The sequence below is a fragment of the Populus alba genome, chromosome 14 (assembly GCF_005239225.2).
Source record: "Populus alba chromosome 14, ASM523922v2, whole genome shotgun sequence".
NCBI classification, from domain to species: Eukaryota; Viridiplantae; Streptophyta; class Magnoliopsida; order Malpighiales; family Salicaceae; genus Populus; species Populus alba.
The window spans coordinates 11414302-11433409 of NC_133297.1; the positions used below are offsets into that span (position 1 = coordinate 11414302).

At 34.9% G+C, this 19108-nt stretch overlaps 1 protein-coding gene across 1 annotated transcript; it reads left to right on the forward strand.

Moving 5' to 3' along the window:
- The first annotated feature begins 643 nt into the window (after nucleotides 1–643).
- Nucleotides 644–10126, forward strand: LOC118041750 (oxysterol-binding protein-related protein 1C). Its single transcript, XM_035049235.2, has 10 exons — nucleotides 644–1835; nucleotides 2098–2454; nucleotides 5145–5247; nucleotides 5988–6433; nucleotides 7723–7878; nucleotides 8607–8774; nucleotides 8849–8989; nucleotides 9064–9294; nucleotides 9484–9597; nucleotides 9809–10126. The coding sequence occupies exons 1-10, from the start codon at nucleotides 1296–1298 to the stop codon at nucleotides 9974–9976; spliced, it is 2424 nt and encodes an 807-aa protein (XP_034905126.1). The 5' UTR covers nucleotides 644–1295; the 3' UTR covers nucleotides 9977–10126.
- Nucleotides 10127–19108: the final 8982 nt, after the last annotated feature.

Sequence of the window (19108 nt, forward strand, 5' to 3'; positions counted from 1 at the left end):
TTCTTCATCTATAATAATTATTCATATGTAAGGTCTTTTAAGGGATATATCATATTTATTATCTCATTAATGATATGTAAGAAATATTTTCCTCCCATTAATATCACTGAAAACAGAGGACTTTCCAACTCTTTTTTTTTATGAAAACAACAAGGTTCAGAAGATATAAACACCTCCTGAACTATGTAAATAACTCATAATTTTTTTATCTCTTAAGATAAAATTACTTAAATGTCAGAGTATTAATAAACTTAAAACTCAAGAACAAACATCCTCAAGTACAAATATCTTTATTCATGGAATTTAAGGTTTTTTTAAATTATTTAATACATTTCTCGTAAAGATACTAACTTTATCATCGACATGTTTTTTAGTCCAAATGTATTAACAAATTTTGCAAGTATTCAAAAATTCTATTGTAAGCCTAAATTTCTTGGATTAAAAATAAAAAAAATCCAAGTATATTAATATATTAATTAAATATTATCTCAAATACAAAATAACTTTTTATCTATATATCTTAAATTTTAAAACATAGTCACATAGTTGAATTGAACTCAGATGAACACCTGACCTTCCCAAACCTCTTTTCCAAGTGCCATTCACACGACTCTAGCGGGTCAAATAACAAAAGTTATCAAAAATTAGTTAATCTCCAGGTAAGATTCTACCCCCATTTGAAACCGGTCCGCTTCCAAACGGGCCAGCTGTTTCACTCTCTTCCCTCGCTGGATTCCCCGTCAAGCACCCCCGCCATCCGTTTCACGCACTGCATTTACTCCACGTGTCAATCCAGAATCCTTCACATCACCGCCTGTACGACCCGGCGGCGATCTGTGCTTTTTCTCCTGCATCTTACCACATACAAACAAAACCCGTCTAGAAGAAGAGACAGACTCATAACTCATCAACCAACCGCTTTGTATTTAAACTGCCCCGTCTTTACACATCAAATTGCGGTTGCTTCTTTAAATTTCCATTTCCAATTTCTAAAAGAAAAGTCTAGTCGGATTCTTTTTCTCGTGGTCACAACGTCTCTACCGATTTAATTTCTCCCATTTATAATTCTCTTTTCAGAATCCTTGCTAATAATCATCATCATCATCATCATTAAATGCAAAATTAATAGCCTCTTTTTTTCACATTCTCTGTAACCGTTTTCCTAACAATTTTCCGCTTGTAACCGTCATGAATAATAATGAGCTTCTCACTTCCACCACCACCCGCTGCTGTCATGTCACCATTTCTCCAATAACCGTCGGGTTGTCCGTTGATTTGTGTTGAGAAGTTTCCTTATGCATCCGCTTTGCTGCATCTCAACCGTGTCCGATCACTCGCCGGCGAATCTATCGATGGCAGTCACCGCCAGATCCGACCCGGGATCAACCACCGTTCATCCACAAATTCAAATCCAAAACCACTACCAAAACAACACTAATCATTTCTCAAACCACCACCACCACAACCACAGCACCGCCAGCAATTGCAGCAGCAGCAACGGAACAGATGGTAACAAAAGTAACAGGACGAGTCACCAGAGAGAGCAACCACTTGTACAGGTGGATGTGAAGATAAATGATATAGTAGGGAATGGGATATCGGGGGTTTTATATAAGTGGGTGAACTACGGGAGAGGTTGGAGGCCGAGATGGTTCGTTTTGCAAGATGGAGTGTTGTCGTATTATAAAATTCATGGACCTGATAAGATTCTCGTTAATCAAGAGACCGAGAAAGGATCCAAAGTTATCGGTGAAGAATCTATGAGACGTATTTCTAGGCCTAGGAATGGGAATTCGCAGAATAGGCGTAAGCCTGTTGGTGAAATTCACCTCAAGGTGAATATATGATAATTTTTTTTTTCAATTTTCAATGGCCTCTTGGATTTGGATTGTCAATTATTATTACTGCGATTTGTTATCTTTTGTTTCTTCTAATGGAAGATTTTACTTTCGATGAAAATTTAGTGGAATCATGTGATTTCCCCCCAACTTTCAGTTATATTCTCTCTAAATCAGTTTTATTCATTTATCAGAATAGGAATTGTCTTCTTTTTTTTTTTAATGGTTTCTCCCATTAAATCTCAATTTATGTTTTTAGGTATCATCAATCCGCGAGAGCAGATCAGATGACAAGAGGTTCTCAATATTTACTGGCACAAAGAGGCTGCACTTGAGAGCAGAGACACGTGAGGATCGCTTGGCATGGATGGAAGCATTGCAGGCTGTGAAGGATATGTTCCCTCGGATGTCTAACAGTGAACTAATGGCTCCTTTGGACAATGTGGCTGTCTCAACAGAGAAGCTGAGGCAGCGGCTTCAAGAGGAGGGAGTCAGGGAGGAGGTGATACAGGATGGCGAGCAGATCATGAGGACTGAGTTTGCAGCGCTGCAGAACCAGATAGTGCTTCTCAAGCAGAAGCAATGGCTTCTCATCGACACGCTTCGCCAGCTAGAGGTACATGTTATGAAAAGTACAAAAGAAAATGCCATTGGAATTCGGAATTCTACTTCTTGTGCTTCTACAGTTTCTTCTACCATGCAGATTCGTGCAAATTCCATCTGATTTCTTTAGATATCTATAGGTGGGGTGGTTTTTTGCATCTGTGTCGGTAAGTAGAGATGCACTTTTTTGGATCTTTTACGTGATTCTGTTGTATAGAAGTACATTTGGAGAGGGTTTATGTGTTAACATTTGTGTATTATTCAGGCAATGATCAATATTTTATATTCCTTTTGGAAAAGAAGAAGAAGATTTAACTAGGATTTCATATGAGAATGCTAGATAGGAGGTTACTTACACAATTCTGACTTTTTTAGTTCAGGTTCTCCATTTTGTTCTATCTGTTAGTCTAGAAGACGCCTCATCATGTCTTTCTCTCACATCCTGAGAAATTATCATAATGGTAAAATGAAACGAGGTATACCATTTAATTGCATGGTAGCAGATTCCTTCGCGGATAGCATATTTTCCTGAGTTCAAAGTCTTGTTTGCTAGGCAATGAGTTGTCGTTCTACTACCTCTCTTGTCCCTCCTTCCTCCAAAAAGCCTAAAGTTTGAACCTCTCCTTTGTAACAAAAAAAAGGTCATGTATGCTAACCAGACAGATACATCTAGCTTGGTTTTTTTACCATGATTTATACACCCAGTGTTTTGTTTTTGCTCCTAACATGCACTTTGGTGGCATACAAATTTTTTTTTTTTAAAGTTTTTATTGTATATAGGTAAATTATTTCTCTCATAATGGCAAACTCTTAAAGACGTTCATAGTATCTTTTATTAAGAAAATTCTATATTTTATACTTTTATAAGTTAGTTTCTCGCTTTTTGCAAGTGTAAGAAGTACCTTGCCAACGTGTGCATTTAGATACCATTATCATATTTTTACCTGAAAGTATTTAATCTCTGGAAAAAAAGATATAGTATTATTAGCTATTCAGTCTAGCAGCAGAAGTTTCTAGGAAATTATTTCAATTTGGTTGCCTTGACAACATTAAAAATGGTTAAAGAAACAGTGATATTTGCAAATCAGGTGATTGTCTCGGTGGAGATTGTGTTTTTAATAGTGTTGTTTTTACTGGTTGTTGTGGAAGTCAAAGATGCAATACTGGTTTATGAGAGTGTCGCCACCAAGTGCTTTGGTACATGACTTGTTATGCGAGTTCGGCCACTCTAGAGATTTTTCTTTCCAATCAGTTGAGTTTTCTAAGCAATCTATTTGGCTCCGACCATATACGTGCTCTATATAGGCTGGGGACTTGCTTGTTCATCCATGCTTTCTTTGTGCATGGGGATTATGCATTTTGTAGTGCTGCACAGATACACATCAATCATCACTTAAACATTTTCTTTGGCAGCATATTATTGAAGCCTTGGGTTCAGTAGTGAGGTTTGCAGGAGTGGTTCCTGCGAATTACTGTTGTCATCATCACTCAGCTTTTGACAACATCTCCTTAAGTTCACTCCCTTAATGAGCTCTCCAATTTCCTTGCTTACCCTGTGTTTCAAACTTGGTATTGTAAAACAGATTCTATTGAAGCTGGTGAGTGTTGCAAACAAACAGATCTTGGTTTTCCTATGGTGGAACTTGTAGCCCACCTGCGAACTTCTCCCACAATGACTATGAGGAACTTGTTGACTTCAAAATTTATAGTATTAATTTTAATTTTTAAGGATTTCTTTCATTTTCCACTCCAGGAGGATGGTTGTGCAACTTGCCAGTGTTTTTATACTCAGATTTTAACCAGGTTTTCTGCTAAATTATATATCTGCAGCAATGAAATTTTTATTTTTTTGCAAGTACTCTTAACCTTGTCGTTTTTTAAGATGGCTTTTCTATTGCATTAGAATTCTGCCATACCATTACGTATTATTTTTTTTTAGATATTTTCTTGATCTTCAGTAACTCGATGCTACAACCCCCTTGGGTAAGGCAAGAAAGCTGATGTAGAATTGGACCAAAATAACATACTATGTTGGCCCCCACATCAGTAAGATTTTTCATGTCAAGGATTGCTCAAGTTATAGCCAAAAAAAATAAAATTCCATTCCATATCTTCTCTGTTATTTTACTGGGAGGTATAAGGTAGAGAATTGTTCAACTTTGCAGTAGCAAGGAAAGATCAAAGTTCAATATTTGCTACTTTCTCACACATGATGAGGTTTGTATGCTACAGTAAAGTTTGTGAACTGCTTAGAACTTGATTTGATGAATTTTTAGCATTTTATGCATCTTACTGTTTTGATGTTATATCGAGGCTAAGGATTGATTGCCTAATGGTATTATGGGCTATAACATCGTATCCTTTCTTTAATATTTTACCATTGTTTCCATAAAGATCCATGCTTGCTATGTAAACATTTGTGTGGTGCATATCTTCTCTCCGATGCTTTAATTCCCGATTTGCATTTTGTCCCTTTGCTCGCAATATGAATGTTTGCTTTTATTTGATGAATCAGATGATTAATTTTACTGTTCTAGTATTAATGATTTTTTTTTCAGTTATTGATTGCATTTGCATTTTGAATGTATGGTTTATTTTAGTAAGAGTCTGTGACTAAATGCTGCATCAGTTTCTGTTACAAGGTTTCAATCTTAAATATTTCCATGTGTAACCAGGGAGCTGCTTTTGTTTTGTATTATGCAGACAGAAAAGGTTGACTTGGAGAATACAGTAGTTGATGAGAGCCAAAGACAGTTGAATGATCAACGCACATCTTCTTCCACTCTGCTACAAGACAAGTTTAGTGGTAAGTGCTGCAAAAAAAAAAAATTAACATCAAGAGCTGATTTTGTAAGACATTATGATTTATATACAAATATGCCAATGCTTGATTGGTATTTAGGTCCTGTTATAGTCCAGTATATTCTTCTGTTATGTAAATGAGCTCAGCATTTCTGGATTACCTGAGATATGTATATGGTTGTCATGAGAATATCATGCCTGTGTACTAAATATCCGAAAACCAGTTTGGTGCCTGATTCTCAACAGGCCACTCTATGGCATGTGTCTTACTGAAAATTAATATCTGTTAAACATTGAAACCTTTAAGACACAACAGCCTCTGACAGAAGGGTCATGATATTATTACTTGGAATCTGGGATTATTTCTATTCTCCTCAACTGAACAATGTAAGGTGTAACTGGCAGCATATAGCATCATCTAGTGTCTCGGTCTGGTTTTCATGTTGTTCTTATGAACATAATGATTTTGCTGTATTATGGTAGGCTGCTGATTCAACTTGTAACAATAGGCCAGCTTTTGTTTTATTTTTGTGCATTACATTGTAATTGCTGGTTGTTTATGGAAGTCTAAATGTGTCAATGCTTGTTTTTACCTTTCAATTTCTTCTTTCATCATTGTGGTTCTTTAATTTTCTGATTTTAATCATCTTTGAAATGGTTTTATGTATTTTTTTAAAATTTATCATCTTGCCTCTCTCTATGGATGCTTTGAAATTTGATTCTTATTTGTTTCTTTTCTCAAAGCAAGTGTCAGTGAATCTGATGATGATAATGAAAGAGTTGATGCTGCAGAGGAAGAGACGGATGATGAAGAGAATGCATTCTTTGACACCCGTGATTTTCTATCATCGGGTTCTTTCAAAAGTAACGAGTCTGGTTTCCGAACATCATCATTCTCTTCGGATGATGACGGGTTTTTTTCTCTAGAATCAGAAGATTGCATTGATCCTTCAATTAGATCTGTTGGCTCAAACTATCCTTACATTAAGCGTCGTAAGAAGTTACCTGACCCAATTGAAAAAGAAAAAGGTGTTAGTCTATGGTCAATGATTAAGGATAACATTGGGAAGGACCTTACCAAAGTTTGCCTTCCTGTTTACTTCAATGAGCCTCTCTCTTCGCTACAAAAATGCTTTGAAGATTTGGAATACTCGTATCTTCTTGATCGGGCATATGAATGGGGAAAACAGGTCAGTTTATGTGTTAGATTTTCATGCTATTCTTTTTCTTCCACAAAATGGTAATTAGCTCTATTTTTGGTTATGCATGTCACTTTAACAAAGTTGTGCGACTTCATAACTGGATTTGTTCTATATCAGTTGGATGCAAATTTATGTATAGCTTCTATTAAAGTACCTGCTAGATCTTTTGCCCATTTAGTTTATGTTTCTCAAATGATTTGTTGTTTCCTCAGCCATATTTTTAGTTACCCATCACAAGAAAAATCTATCTTTGTGTGAATTCTATGAGGATTATTGGATAGTTAATGATAGAATATCCTTTCAACCTAACTCTTGGGTATAAATAGCATGACTCCTTGTGATTTACCGTAACTATTACTTTTTTCTACCTAATTCCTATTGAAGAACCATCTCAACCAAAAAGTTTAAGTTGTTAGGTGAGGTCTTAAGATATAATTTATATTATTCTTTAACACACACCTCTTAAGTAAAAGCCTACACTACCTTGTGTTATTAGTTAATTTTAATTAGAAAAAAGTATGAGAGATGTAAAATTTAAATTTTTGATGACCTTTTGGTTATTAAAGCTTCTAATACCATGTCAAAAAATAATCTCAACTCAAAAGCTTAAACTGTTAGATGGGACTCCAAGATATGTTTTATATTATTCTCTAACTATACCCATCTTAGAAACCCATTGCTTTTTCTTAAACTTCTGATTCAGCATCTTAGAGTGAACATGCTTTTCTTGAAAAATAAGTTGAAACATGAAACTTCTATCTTGGATTCTGGTAATCTGGTTATGTCCTCATAAATATTTGCCTTTCAAATTTACAATTTGATTCAATGCAGCAGGATCATGAAATTGTGCTCGTTATTTTAGTATGTAGTGAGACCATGTGCATGTTGCATTTATGAACTTTTTTCGGGTTTGCTCTTGCACGTATTCTGTACATTCAAGGCTGCACCCTGTGGAATGCTTGTCTTAGATGTCAAATATTCATGCTCCAAAAAAAAAGTGGTGGGTATAGATGGGCCTCCTGATTTTTGTTTTTTCATCATTGCAAATGCTGCACACTTCTGTGTTTCATGTTTGCACTTAAGCTGGTTAGTCTCTAAGTGTGTCTCACTTTTTCTATGAGATAAGCCTGTGCAGCTCTAACTTTCTGATCCATGGAGTGCTTGGTGTTCACACTTAAGGCATAGTAACCTCCAATGGTTCCATCTTTTCTTATATGAAATAAACCTCTGGCATTTTCTTTCCCTAACCCATGGTCATTGAATTTCCTTCTGTTCAGGGTAACAGTCTTATGAGGATTCTTAATGTGGCTGCTTTTGCTGTTTCTGGATATGCGTCTACTGAAGGAAGAGTTTGCAAACCTTTTAATCCATTATTAGGGGAAACATATGAGGCCAACTATCCAGATAAGGGCCTCCGGTTTTTCTCAGAAAAGGTTTGTTATCAACTTCTGAGACTTCAAATTAACTGTTTGATCTGATCTATTCCCTTCTAATCTTTTTTGCGCATATGTATGTCAGAATGATAATAGCTCGAGTACTACAAATCCTAAACTTCGATTCAGAGATGATTTTATAAAATTGAAAAAAAAAAAAAGAAGCTGCTTGTTTAGCAAGCTCCTGTTTTATGACTTCATATTGTAGCGCACTAATAAGTCTATAGGGATTATTACCACGGGGAAGGTGGGGTTAGGTTTGTTGAAATCTCTCTAATGTGTAACATTTCGAACTTGATAATATGGTATCGTGTATACTGTATCATGTCCAGTGAGAGTGCAGGGGTTGCTAGTTTTATTATTTTTGTGCAATGAGAAAAATGTTGGGAAATGACGAGGAGCCTTATTAGAGTGAAGAAACAAAATAAATATGAAGAATTTATGGGTTATTTAACTCTGAGGATCGTATCATCATATAATTGGGGTTGTTACTAATGGTAGATGTTTTCTTCCCTTTTGACGGAGAAACTGGCTCAGAGTTGTTACAATGCAAGAGCCAAAAGTGCATGCACGGTGTCCCGTTCTCTCTTCTTCATTCTTCCCTGGAAGACTCCTATTTACCCAGCTCTTTCACATATGGGTCAATTTTATTATAATGGCCTTGAATGTTTTCCTTCTTTCATTGTTGAGTATTAAGTAGCTAATTTTTATGTAACTTTTAATATCAGGTCAGTCATCACCCCATGATTGTCGCATGCCATTGTGAGGGTAAAGGATGGAAATTTTGGGGTGATAGCAATCTAAAAAGCAAATTTTGGGGTCGCTCGATTCAGCTTGATCCCGTTGGAGTTTTGACCTTGGAATTTGATGACGGAGAAGTCTTCCAATGGAGTAAGGTATAAATCAAGACGTCTTTTCCTTTTTCTTTCTTTTTTCATTTTCCAGTTTGAAAGTAGACATTTTATTTCAGGTTACAACATCAATATACAATCTTATACTAGGAAAATTGTACTGTGATCACTATGGTACAATGCGATTAGAAGGAAATTGTGGGTATTCATGTAAGCTGAAATTCAAGGAGCAGTCTATTATAGACCGAAATCCTCACCAGGTGCGTGCTTTCTTGTCTTTCTCGAATGATTGTCCAGATGACTTCAGTTATGTTTATACAAAAGTAATTTTCAGGTACAGGGAGTAGTTCAAGATGGGCATGGTAAAACAGTGGCAACTATTTTTGGAAAATGGGATGAGAGCATGTATTACATGAATGGTGACTTTTCGGGGAAGGGAAAAGGATTTGAGTCTATGAAAGAAGCTCATATGCTCTGGAAGCGAAGTAAACCTCCCAGATTTCCCACCAGATACAATTTGACACGATTTGCCATTACGTTGAATGAGCTCACTCCTGGACTTGAGGTACTTTTATATGCACTAGCAATTTTGTAGCTTGGTTTCTTGTTCGTCTGGCAACTTTTACTGGGGGGGAATCTAGGTATATACACTTCCAGTGTGCTTTATCACGCATGTTTATGAATTCATGACTCCCCCTGTTTATCAACTTTTCCAGTTCATTGGTATTGATTGCTGGCCTCTTCTTATGTGCAGGAAAAGTTGCCTCCCACAGATTCAAGGCTTAGACCCGATCAAAGGTACTTGGAAAATGGTGAATTTGATATGGCAAATTCAGAGAAAATACGGCTAGAGCAACGTCAGCGCCAGGTAACATGCACAATGCTTTTCTCCGTTGTAGAATGAATTCTATATAGAGAGAGTTCTAGATACTTGCATGTTTAGTTGTAATTTCATAGCAATAGAAATAATACAATGGGGTATCTCTACTGTAATCTTTCACCGCTGATGTGCCTAGTCAACTTTTTCTTTGTGGTTTTGATGGTAGTGTGATGGAATGTTGTTTTAATATGGATTCCAGGCCCGAAAGATGCAAGAGCGGGGCTGGCAGCCGCGGTGGTTTGCAAAGGATAAAGGGAGTGATGCATACCGTTATGTTGGCGGGTATTGGGAGGCAAGAGACAAGGGAGATTGGGATTCGTGCCCTGATATATTTGGCCAGATTCCTATCGATCAGCTCTTTGATTAAAATCACAATTGCCTTCTTTCTGTTGTCAATCCTTGATTCATTTTTTTGGTGGAAGCAGTGGATGACTGCTGATGTGAGCAGTCCAGCTGCCCCATGATATCCAATGTAAGTAAATTAAAAATCGGTTCAGTAAAAGAGTTTTTTCCCCGACCTCGCTCGTCTAGATATTAATCGAAATCCAGCCCAAAGTGGTGCCGGCGGAACCACGTCCACTGAAAAGAAGCAGACCCCTTTTTTTTTACTCGGTGAATGCATGTGTGGCATGCATCTACCTCCAGCAGAATTTGATCTTATTTTACTGGTTTGGCCCGCGCTTACATTCGATTGATAGCTTATTAAACTATCGGAGTTCTTCTAGGTTTTATTCCATAGCTCAGAATTTTCCATCTAAAGTTTCAGCTCATGTTTTTAAAAAAAAAAAATTGAAATATTATTCATAGATCAAAACTGGAAAGAGCAAGGAGGCCAGTGCTTGCTACGAGTCCCGAAAAGGAACAGAAAGATCAGTCCCAACTCCTCCATGGGTGGTTTTGAGGGTGGTCTCTTGAAATATGACATTTTTTAGGTATCAGCTGGAAGATCTGAGATATTAACAAGAATGGGGTGGCAAGGAACTATTTTTACCATTGAACCGTTCCAATAGATCTAGACTTCCATTCCATTCGCTTCTTTGATTTGGTTACTCTGCTCCACTGCCAGGTATTCCAAAAGTCTACTCGAATGTTCTACAGGATCATAAATAGTTCTTTTGACCCGTCCACACTTTGATATCTTGCGTGATCACTTGTTCTACAGAGTGAGGAATGTTTCTTTTGACACGTTCACACTTCCATATCCTGCATAATCATAGATTGGTCTCTTCTAGGCTGCTAACCTCGATGAAATCTGAAATCTCTCCCTCTCCCTCTCGACAGAGTTGCTTGTGACGCAATGAGGGTTGTGTTCTGACACTGTAAGATAGCAGCCGCGAACTGAAGTTCTCTGCTCCTTTTCCTTGGCATGATAGATTAGATGGATGGATGACCCAACGTATCCCACGTCCCAACAGCATTATCTATAACTGTTCAATCATTCTTGACCGTTCAATCTCTCCTTTACAGGGGGACCCATCTGAACCTATCCAGCCCATCGGCCGGCACAACAGCCAAAACTACAAGATTTTTCAGGGGTTTATGCAAGAGGGTGTCTAACGTCAGAACATCAGATTCTTGTTATTTTGGATTGATTGGTGATGGTTTTCTTTCTGAAGTCACAACTTTCCAGCTGACTGACTTCAGCTAAATTTATGCAAACGAGGCAGTTTTAGTGATCTCAAATCAGGCTTCTTTAAGTTGCCTGTCTTATGTTAGATTACAGCATTTTTTGGTAGAGTTTTACGAGCTGTTCACCTGTTCCTCACAAGGATGGTTACTGAGCTTGTTATAAGAGCCCTGAGCATATAGAGCGGGTATTATGACTAGCCTTTTGGTCGATCTCTCCCTTTGTCTTTTAATCAAAAGTTACCCTCTGGGTAACAACACAATAACTAGTATTTTCGATGCATCCTCAGTACAATGTGGGTATATTCCAAGAAAATTAAAAAATAACAATGCGGGTGGCCTGGTACGATAATTTGGGTCATAATCCAAATTATATGTGTTGATGGGTTGTTTTTTTAATTAATTGTAACAACCCTGATCTCAAGGCAATTTGACGGTAAGGTGATGGAAATTGGAGGGTCCCGTCTTTGGTTCTTAAAGAAACTATTGAAATCTGGCAAACTGGAAACTCAAACCTGGAAAAAAAAAAAAAAAAAAAGAGCTCTGTTACTGTAGTTTTATAAATTACAGTTTGCGTATCATTATTTATAATGTTTCCCATACTTTACATCCTTATTTAATGGTGTGGAAAAATATAAACAAAATAGTTTAAAAAAATTATAAGTTTGTTATTATTTTTTATATAATAATTAAAAACACCTTTACAATGTTAATTTATGACTTTTACACTTTGTTCACCACCTTTGCCCAACAAAACACCCATCAGCTGTGGATGTACAAGAAGGCAAGCAACAATTGCAACAATCAGAGAAAAATAAGGAGTCTGTTAATAATGTTTAGTGTAATTTAATTGGTTAAGTTTTGGATTTATTTTTTAGAGATTGTTAGTTCGAGTATCACAAATCTCATAATCATCAAAGACTTACTTGGTCGTTAACTTCAGTGTCTCAAAAGAATTAATCGAGAGGTACGTAAGTTGGCTAGAATATTCAGGAGCGAAACCATAAAATAAAATTAAAAAGGATCAAAATTTCAATTGCTTTATTATTTAAACTAAAAATATAAATATTATTAAAAAAAAACTGAAAGAATAATTTCTTGCCAACCCTTCTCTCTCCACCCCTGCAGATATTCACGGTTACAAAAAAAAAAAAAAAGGTGAAAGAAGGAGTCTCTCCGGTTGCTAAATATGAACTCCTCCATTAAGAGAGTGTTTGGGAGTGTGGTAGTGGTTGCTTTTCAAATAGCTTTTCGTGCCGAAAAGCATGCCAATAATGTTTTTTCATTTTTTTAAAATTATTTTTAATATCAGCACATCAAAACGATCCAAAAAGTACACACCGCACTCAATTTTAGCAAAAAAAAAAAAACATTTCAAAAAACAGGTTCAATATCAATACCAAACAGTCTCTAAGCATACACTACCGCATAAAATAAAATCTTTATCCGTGAAAATTTAGGCAGGAGTCCCCAGGTTAAAGAGCCCAAGCTCTACAGATGTTATGGCATTGGACAGATTATAAATACGAACTCCTCCATTAAACGTAAAGTGGGAAGGAAGAACAAGACAAACAAGTCCAAACTAAACAACCCATTAGGCACGGAATTCGTCCCCCCACCCCCCTAATCCATAAAAAGAACCTCTCCAAACTCTCACCAGATATGAGATATGACAGGTTCCAGAAAGAGGAGGCAAAAAACTTCAAATGTGCACGACATTCAGTTTTTGATCGGCTTCGTGTACATCCTCACTTGATTAGGGTTTCATAACCCGTATAGATCATTTTGGGTTTTTTCTTTTAAAAAAAGCACAAGAATAATTGATTTATTAAACACAAAAGATTAAAATTTGATTTTCGTTAGATTTTAATTTTATGGTCGTGGGAAAGAGAGAAAACCATGTCATATTTTATAGACTGACTTGTCAATTAGTTGTTTAGTGTTACGTTATGAGTATGTTTTTAAAAAAAATTAATTTTTTTTTAAATACTATAATAGCTTGTTTATAAAATCAGTAGTAGTTGTTTTTAAAAATATATTAAAATAATATTTTTTTTATTTTAAAAATTTTATTTTTATAACACTGCATTAAAATAATTTAAAAAAATTAATTTGAAATAAAAATAATAATAATAAATAGTTTTTTAAAAAATAAAAATACAAAAACAAACCGGTTGAGGAAAAAAAAAAAAACTTTACTAGCAGAATTTCTTTTGGAACGAAATTTCTAGAATCTTTCGTGATATGATTTTAACATGTTTAGATAATCTCGTAATTAAGAAAATAAGGATCCAAAGTGCACGCCTTTTTATTCTTACAAGATGTGCCGAGATCCATGGGTAACGTGAAAAGGAAGTTGAGATCTTTTGTAATGACCAAGAACATGGAAAGTGAACCACCAGAGAATATTCATTCACCAGCTTCCTGAAATAAAATATTAAAAACATGCTTTAGATGGGCAGTGAATATATTTCACCTTAATTGTACTTCGAATTTGGATTTTTATGCAAATTAATGCCAGCGACATGGTGGACTGTACACTTTCGTATGGACGTGGTAATTACTTTTCCACTGACCTATATGCACGGGGGACCGTGATGACGGTATTTTAGAATTTTTAAATTATGTTTGTTTTTATTTTTTATTTTTTTTTTATTTTAAATCAATATTTTGTTAAAAATAAATTTTAAAAAATATTATTTAATACACTTCCAAATAAAAAACAATCATATTAGAAAAATAATATGGTTAATACAATCATTATTAAAAATAACGGTTATTGTTTCTCTAAATTTAACTGTTCAGGAAATAAGATTAAAAATTTAATGATAAAAAAAAGGTACCACCATTTTTACCCCGCACTTGTTAAAAAGATCACCGAACATTATTGGAATTTATTAAAGTTTTGTTTGTAGTTAATTCATGATTACCATCTCGAGAAGTCATCGCCATACACGATAACTTGTTGGTTCTAATTCGAGATGTTGGCCAAAACCAACTTTTGCTAAATGTGCTTCCCATCACAAGCATGCTCCATGTTTTCTTTCCTTAATAATAATAACAAAACGATACACCGAGAAACAAAAACACATCAATTCAGCTGCATTTGTTCACCAGTGCAGCGCTTTTAAACTCCGAAACGACATCTCATTCTAGATTCGTCTTCCAGCATTGATTCGAACACAAAAATCACGAGCCAAATTACTCTCTATCCTATAATTATGTCAACAAGACATTTTTATCTGATTGCGTGTTTTTTTTCATCGAGGGAATGATATAACAAACACCCTGAAGGAGGTCAAACTCGCGTTGAGTTCATGAATCAACACAGCGCCCCTTTTCCTTTGCCAGGCACTACCCATTATTTTTCCTTCATTTTGATGACCTGTCACAAATATAAATTTCTTGGACGAGATATCAGCGCCTGATGCTATGTTGGTGCTCTGCTCTCCGAGAAGAAAGATCACATGGTTGATGGGGCTGAATTGAGCGCTTGGCCCGACGACAAGCACCTCGTGTCGTGCCTGGGATGGCTTTGCGTGTGTTTTCCCAACTCCTAGCATGCTTCTTCGTGTTCTATTTGCAGCGTGTTTCTTCTTGCGGTGTTTTATGTTTTTCCAGAGTAATTTTTATTTTAGATGTATTTAAATAATATATTTTTAATTTTTTTTTATGTTGATACACCAAAATAATTTTAAAAATTAATAAAAAAATAAAAATTTTGAGAACACGCTGTCAGCTACTTTACCAGATCTGTTATGCAATCCCAGCTGCTTGTTAAGGAAAGCATAGTAGCTACCAGCTAAGTTAGCCAGCAAAAAAAAACAAAAACAAATATTGGATTAGAACTGATTTTATTTCACACACACACCCAAATTTTAAAATAAAAGAAAACCATCTGACTGGATCCCAGAAATTAGCAAGATCATGCTAACAAGAATGACAAGATCATCAATTTGATGTCAATCTTCCATTCGAAATAAAGAAAGAAAAAATGAATGATCTCAATCTCATGCATGTCGGTGTGGTTCCGAGGTTTCTTTCAAATAGTCGTTTCAAGGTCAACTTAATTTTTATATTATTTAATTTCAGACTCGAGTGAAACAAGTAATTAAGTATAGAAATTATTTTTATTATTTTTTGATTGCCCAGTTAATTAAGTTGATTTTTAACTATATTGTGATAAGTTTTAAACGGTATAATTTTGATAAGTTTACGGAACGTTTGGGAACGCGGTGTAAACAGCGTTCCCATTAATTTTAAAATTTTTTTTGTTTTACTAAAATTGATTGCGATTTATATTTTTTGACTTGTTTAGATGTGTTGATATTAAAAATAATTTTTTAAAAATAAAAAAATTATTGACATGCATTTCGACATGAAAAGCTATTTAAAAAACAACTACTACCATACTACTGAACATGCTCTTAATAGCAACGAACGATCTGAACATTTTTTATTAAGTTGAAATGTTATTTTCTTATCAAATCCGCAGCTCGCTCGAACCTGTATTCTAGTTAGAATTATACTAAATAAATTAACTTGAAAAACAAAAACTGTAAACTTCTAGCCGTTCTGTGTGAATTTGAAAATAAATAACACCTGGACAGTTTGTGAACGGTGCGTGAAAAAAACGAGTATCTCGAAAGCAGGTGGGCGCGGCACCTGTCTTATATGGACATGCTTGTGATCCAATTTCGATGGGCCACGTGTGCATTTTACAGGCACCCACATGGACAAGAGGGGGGAGGATGTTGTCCCCGTTGAACTGTCTAGGTGGCAGACAGCGTCGCACGTCTGTCCCTTTGAAAGCGACGTCCAGAAAGGTCCCACACGCGGAGAGACAACCTCTAAACGCAGGCCCTTTGGGAAACCCAGGACTTGCAGCCGACCCGGTTCGACCGTAAAAGCGACTGTTTGGCTTCAGCGACCCTCGTATTTCTGTAATATATTTTCATCCCCTGCAGATTTAAATATTACTTATAAATTATAATAGAGCAAACCCAGTTAACCGAAGAAACTCGAGTGATTTTGTACATGAACGGACGGTAACGTATCTTTTACAGTGTATTTTTATACTAAACACACACACATGTATATGGTCACATATATATTATTAAAGAATAATATAAATAATATCTTAAAACCTTACCTAACAGTTTAAGCTATTAGATTGAAATAATTCTTTGACATGGTAACAAAATCCTTATTACTAAATGGTCACAAATTCAAATCTCATCTTTTTATTTAATTGGTAAAAATTAAGCATAAAATAATATGGATTCGTGCAAGTTTCAAGCCATAAAGCTTTCATTTGAGGGGGTGTATTGGAAAATAATATAAATCATATCTTGAAATCTCACCTAATAACTTAAGATATTAGATTAAGATGATTATTTAACATATATAAATTTATTTTTAACGAGTAAGTGTGGAAATGTATTTTTATGAAGATTATTTTTTTAAAAATGTTTATATATATATATTAAAATGATATTTTTTTATTTTTAAAAATTTATTTTTAATATAATATATAAAAAAGTCTAAATTTTTTTAAAAAATAATTCTAAATAAAAAAATATTTTTTTAAAAAAAAATATTTTGAAATGCTAAAATAGACTAGGCGTGATCTAAGAAGTTTCTCAATTGAATTGATAGCGAATCAATCAATCAATTACACGATGAAAGGAGATACATGTAATCAAAGGAACATTTCAACGCCTAATCAAAAGACAGACCGGATGTCCGCACAGCGCATATTTTTTAAACAGGAAGATTATATCAATGTCCACACCAACTATTATTGGTCGATGAAAGCTGTCAACAAGTTCTGACAATTGGTCGAGGCGTTGTGATATCGGGAGAGCTGTGTCTAATTCGGCAAGATGGATTCGAATGTCATTCTCATGTATTCATGTTCCGTTTTGAAAACAGATTTTGAAGGCCTAAAAATCAAGTGTCTGTCATTTTTCGTGTGGCTTCTCCTCCAGAAATTGAAGTCACGTGCATGCGGCTGTCGTGGTGCCAACCAGAGCTAGAATAAAATTCTAGAGTCTAATCTATGTACTCGACAAGATAAACGGAAATGAGGAATTAAATGAAACTCTTTTAAGCAAATAAAACTCATCGATACTGACAATTTTTACCGCCAAAAAGGAGATGGCTGTCAACTTTTTCTTTTCATTACCATGATTCGGTTACTCTCTTTCCTTTCTTAAATTCCGAACTCAGGTGAAGGAAAAATAAAGTTTTAAATCTAACCATGTAGTTTTAAAATCAAAGGAACAGGATTTTTTTTTTTATTACAAAACATGAGTGCAAATTTTGTGAAAAATGCGCTGACACTTTTTTTTTTTTGTTTCTATAAAAGGACTTTCAGATATTTCATTGATATAATTATTGTCATCCTAGCTATTTTCAATTATTGTCATACAATACAGATTATTTTATGTGATATTGAGTTTGAAAAATATGGTAAGACAAGTTTGATTAAGATAATCATTTAAAAATAGATTAAAACAAATTATAACTTGAAATTCTAATCAGCACAATATTAAAATATATAATTAAAATAATAAAGAAAATCAATGATTGAGAGGTGGAAATAAATAGGCTATAATTGTCACCTCTCTTCATTAAAAATAAAAGTCACGCTTCCTTTTCCTTCAATTTTGGTCTGCTCTCTTTTAACTCCTTACAAACAATTAAGTTGATTTTTTTTATATATAAAGTCATTAACCACTGATCCAATATCAAGTTGGTTTTCCGAGACATCAATAATCATATAAAAATAAATAAGATTTTTATTAATCTTAAATTCCAATCAATACAATATAAAATAATATTTTTAAAAAATGAATAGCAAAAATAAAAACCAAGATGGGAAAAAATACAAAACAATATTATAAATTACTCCATGGTACACAGTGAGCTAGTAGTCACGAGAGAATGAGAGAAGTGGTGTATCTCTAGTAAATTATCATCCCACCTCTTATCCAATGATTTGCCCCGGTGAGTTACTCAGAATCAACCTTACATGACTGATAAATTGCAATTAAAAAGCGAGACGAAGGGGGTGGAATTATGATAGTAATTAATCTAACTAGATTTCCCGACCAATGACCCTCTCTTGATATCGAACCTGGCATCTCCTCTCTTTTCTTTTTCTTTTTTTTTTTAATGATAAGTTTCATAAGTCACGACCATGTGTTAGCATGGATGGTGAGCTGGTATGGTATGAATTCATTAATGGGTGGTTGGAGTTATACTTCGGGGCTCATTATTCCTTGCCCCCGAGAGGTTGAATTTATTTAGATTTCATGATCACATATTCATCGCGAGACCAGCCAGCAGCGGCTGCTGAAGAATTGGTATATGCTCTGTGCTTATATTGCTAAATAAAGCAAGAATTATATATATATCGAGAGGTGGAGAGGGCTGGATTAAAAAAGAAGAAGAAGAAAGAATAAGCACGCCGTTATTTTATTTTAGGTTTGCATTACTAATTATCTAGCTTGCGTGCAATCATTAAATATAGTTGTTCCAGGGTTCAAATAATCCCTGGGAATCCAAAACGCTGCGAGGATTTATTATTGTGGCAACGTGCATACAAGTACCTGGAACGTTTTGCAGGGGCCGGGCAATGTACATGGAAGATAGAGGAACGCAAATTAGCCAGGAAAAATATATAAAGATGGGTTTGATCGATGATCCATCCACTTGTTTCCGCATATAAAATGGTTGACATCTCACTATCATATTTTGTGTACAAAAGTCTTTCTCAATCATTCTCTCTCTTTTTTTTTTAAAATGTATTTTTTAATTAAAAATATACTAAAATAATATATTTTATTATTTTATATTAACACATCAA